This window comes from Cyprinus carpio, chromosome B19, assembly GCF_018340385.1.
Source record: "Cyprinus carpio isolate SPL01 chromosome B19, ASM1834038v1, whole genome shotgun sequence".
Classification (NCBI taxonomy): domain Eukaryota; kingdom Metazoa; phylum Chordata; class Actinopteri; order Cypriniformes; family Cyprinidae; genus Cyprinus; species Cyprinus carpio.
In genome coordinates this window covers 19,041,753-19,045,140 of record NC_056615.1, presented here as the reverse complement: position 1 = coordinate 19,045,140, position 3,388 = coordinate 19,041,753, and the positions used below count along the sequence as shown (strand labels likewise).

At 34.8% G+C, this 3,388-nt stretch overlaps 1 protein-coding gene across 1 annotated transcript in view; it reads right to left on the bottom strand.

Annotated features, from left to right (window-relative positions):
* Positions 1–285: 285 nt before the first annotated feature.
* Positions 286–3,388, bottom strand: part of galr1a (galanin receptor 1a) — a 3,232-nt gene continuing 129 nt past the window's right edge. Inside the window, exons 1-3 of the mRNA XM_019066179.2 lie at positions 2,332–3,388; positions 1,566–1,631; positions 286–1,294 (exon numbers count right to left, since the gene is read on the bottom strand). The exon at positions 2,332–3,388 is cut by the window's right edge and continues 129 nt beyond it. Of these exons, the coding sequence (XP_018921724.2) occupies positions 977–1,294; positions 1,566–1,631; positions 2,332–2,991 (1,044 nt within the window). The 5' untranslated portion in view covers positions 2,992–3,388 and the 3' untranslated portion in view covers positions 286–976. The remainder of the gene's footprint in view (positions 1,295–1,565; positions 1,632–2,331) is intronic.

The following is a 3,388-nucleotide window of genomic DNA, read 5'->3' as shown; positions in this document are numbered from 1 at the left end:
TATATTTTCAAAATATTTACATGTCTATATTTACATTCATATAATTTATGTTCTAAATATATTTAATATATAAAAATAACATTTTTCTGAAATATATACATGCATGTGTGTGTATTTATATATACATAAATATACACAGTACACATACATATATTATGTAAACAAACTTTTATTTTGGATGTGATTAATCATGGTTAATAATTTGAAAAGAATTTTTATTTATTTATTTTTATGTTTATATTTTTTTGTTTGATAGAATTAGATAAAACATATGTAGAGTGAAAACAGATATAACATTATACAAGCATTTGTACGTATACTTTGAAAGGCTCAAGATAATTACATTATTTAGATTATTTTCCCTGAAGGAAATGAAAAAACAGATCCCATGTTGATAATGTCACAAAATAAGCCAGATTGTTGACATGGAACATATGAAAAGCATTTGTCATAATGCAAGAAAATAATTATAATAATTATAATGCTAAACAAGCATTTGGAATTTGAAAGTCTATAATATGACTCAAGATAACAGTGATTACATTTCAGATTATTTTCCCTGAAGGAAACACAAAAACACATATCCCATGTACTCACCATCTTTACCTTTTATCATCTCTCTCTCTCTTTTTTTTTTTTTTTTTTTTTTTTTTTTTTTTTGATTGCCCATATTTACAGGCCATACATCACTACGGCTTCACAGTAAGTGCTAAGTAAGGTCTCGATTGTGCTCCAAGGAAATGCATCATCGTGAGTAAGCACACAGCAAATGCTTTTTTAACATGTCAAAAGCACTTAAAAAGGCAGCCATCCAAACCTCCAAGCATATAACCGATTCAAATATCTAGCCATGTTAAATTTAAATCAATATCTGTCTAGATTCTTGCCTTCTCCCAGGCTTAAAAACTTAACCTTAGCTTATTTGTAAGAATTTGTAAGCCATCATAAATAGTGACAAACACAACAGCTGCAGGAATTACACAGTGGAGCAGTTGGTGGATGGTGCTGCTTCTGTCTTGCTCTTCATCTCTCTGGCCTCATTTGTAGGGCACTCAGAAGCCACCTGACAGCGGAACACCTGCTTATACGCCTGCCTGAAGTTCTCTGAGAGGAACGCATAGATAACAGGATTAACAGACGAGTTGCTGTAGGCCAGACAGTGAGCCGCAACACGGAGCACGAAGGACGCCTGGTTCAGGGGGAAGGAGCCAAACTCGACCCACAGGTGCACCACGTGATGAGGCAGCCAGGACAGGCAGAAGACCACCACAACCACCAGAACTGTCTGAGCAGTCTGACCAGAGGAATGGAGAGAGACATTTTTGCTGGTTTTTAACAACATGATTAGCAATTAACCTAAATATGGTTGGTCAGTGTAAATAATAATATAACGTAATACATTTATAATATGAACTATATATATATATATATATATATATATATATATATATATATATATATATATATATATATATATATATAAGTATACTTAATCTAAAGTAATAAATATTAATTTAAAAAGGGACATTTTAATATTTGAAGAAAGCCCACCTGATATTTCTTACCTTCTTTTTTGATGCCTCAGACTTTTTGGAAACATTTCTTAATTTTTTATGCAAATGATTCAGGACCTAAAGACAGATTGGTACATAATAGTTTGAATTGAAAATATATCTGATCTATATATAATAGATCTGACACACACTTTTTGTCTGGATATAGGCTATAAAGTTATTCAAATATACAAACAAATAGTTGCAGATTAAATGAATACATCTCTTTTTGTAATTTCTAGAATTGATAATTATTTTGATACATTTTGCAATGCTTGATGTAAAAAAAAAAATAGATCTTGTTGTGGTTATTTATTTCTTTTAAATATATTAATAATATTTGAAGACATTTTGTCAACCAAATCAAAGTCAGTGTGATGTAACCAACAGCAAGATGCCATTTTGTTTTCAAGTGACAAGATAAAACAGAAATAAGTCATGATTTGTTCAGTTCAAATGGAAAAACTTGTGGAAAACAATTTTTTTAAAAAAAGGGAAAACATACTTCTTTGTAAATTCTTAAATATGTTTTCCTATGTCTACTTTTTTCACATTTTACATTTTAAAGAAAACCAACATGAATACAAAGAGGATATATTTCTAAGAACTTGGTACATGTGTTTTAAAGTAAGATTCATCCTTTTAATTTTGGGCATTCTTATTCGTCATTAGATTCTAAAACAAACCCATATTCCGTTTTGCATTGATAGAGCTCATGATCAAGCCACATTAAATTCAAATACGCGTAATCAACCACAATTAAAGAAGAGCCACTAACCTTGGCATAACAGAACGATATCAGAATAAGCGGCAGCACGTATCCAAAGATAAAAGTGCACACCACGTAGATTTTCCTCTTGCTGTGATCTGGCCACACTTCCCAGCAAAACGTGCTGTTGTCCTCACTTTCCACGATGCCCTGGTAGTATGCGACCGGTGTGGCCATGGCGAAAGAGAGCACCCATATGACCAGCACCCCGATCAATGCGTGCCTCGCAACTCGAATGGAAGAGGACTTTCTGCAGTGCACTATGGCGATATACCTGTCCACCGACATGGCTGATAAGGTGAAGATGCTCACCAACATGGACACGGTGAAAAAGTAGTGGATGAACTTGCAAATAAACGCACCCAGGATCCATGTGGGCAGCATGTAAACTGTGGACTGAAAAGGGATGCAGAAGAGCAGATATGACAGATCTGCCACGCTGAGGTTGAGGATGAAGATGTTGGTGGTGCTTCGTTGCTGTCCAGGTTTGCGTTGAGCCAAAACAGTGATAACTAGAGAGTTTCCCAGAACGCCTAGAGTAAAAATGAGTCCAAAGATCAGAAGCGTTACGAAGTTGTCGGTGCCGATGCCAAATAAGGTTTTTTCAGGTGCCTCTAAGTCTATGTTGCCCTCAGGTCTGTCTAAATCACTGCTGTTTTGGATGTTCATCTTCAGCGTGAGCTTATTTTGACACTTCGTCGTGAAATGGTCTTCTGCACTTACTGTTCTTGGTTTATTGATTCTCCAGAAGAGAAGGTTTGGTTGAAAAAATCCTTTAAAGTTTACTGGAGTCCAACAACGACGGGGTTTCAGCAGAAAGTGATCATTCGTGTATTTTCACATTTTCATAACAATAATAAATTATATTAAAAAAATGAAATAAAAAAATTCTCAGAAATGAAGTTTCTGATAATCCGGCTGCTTTCTCACACTGATGGCGCTTACAGATTCATGTTTTCACCTGCAGGAGCTTTTCTTGTGTTTGAGCTCGCGCTATGGAGAAGAGCTGCCGCAATAAAATATTGCCTGTGTAGACGTCACTGAGACACCAATTTCCCAGCCTTAC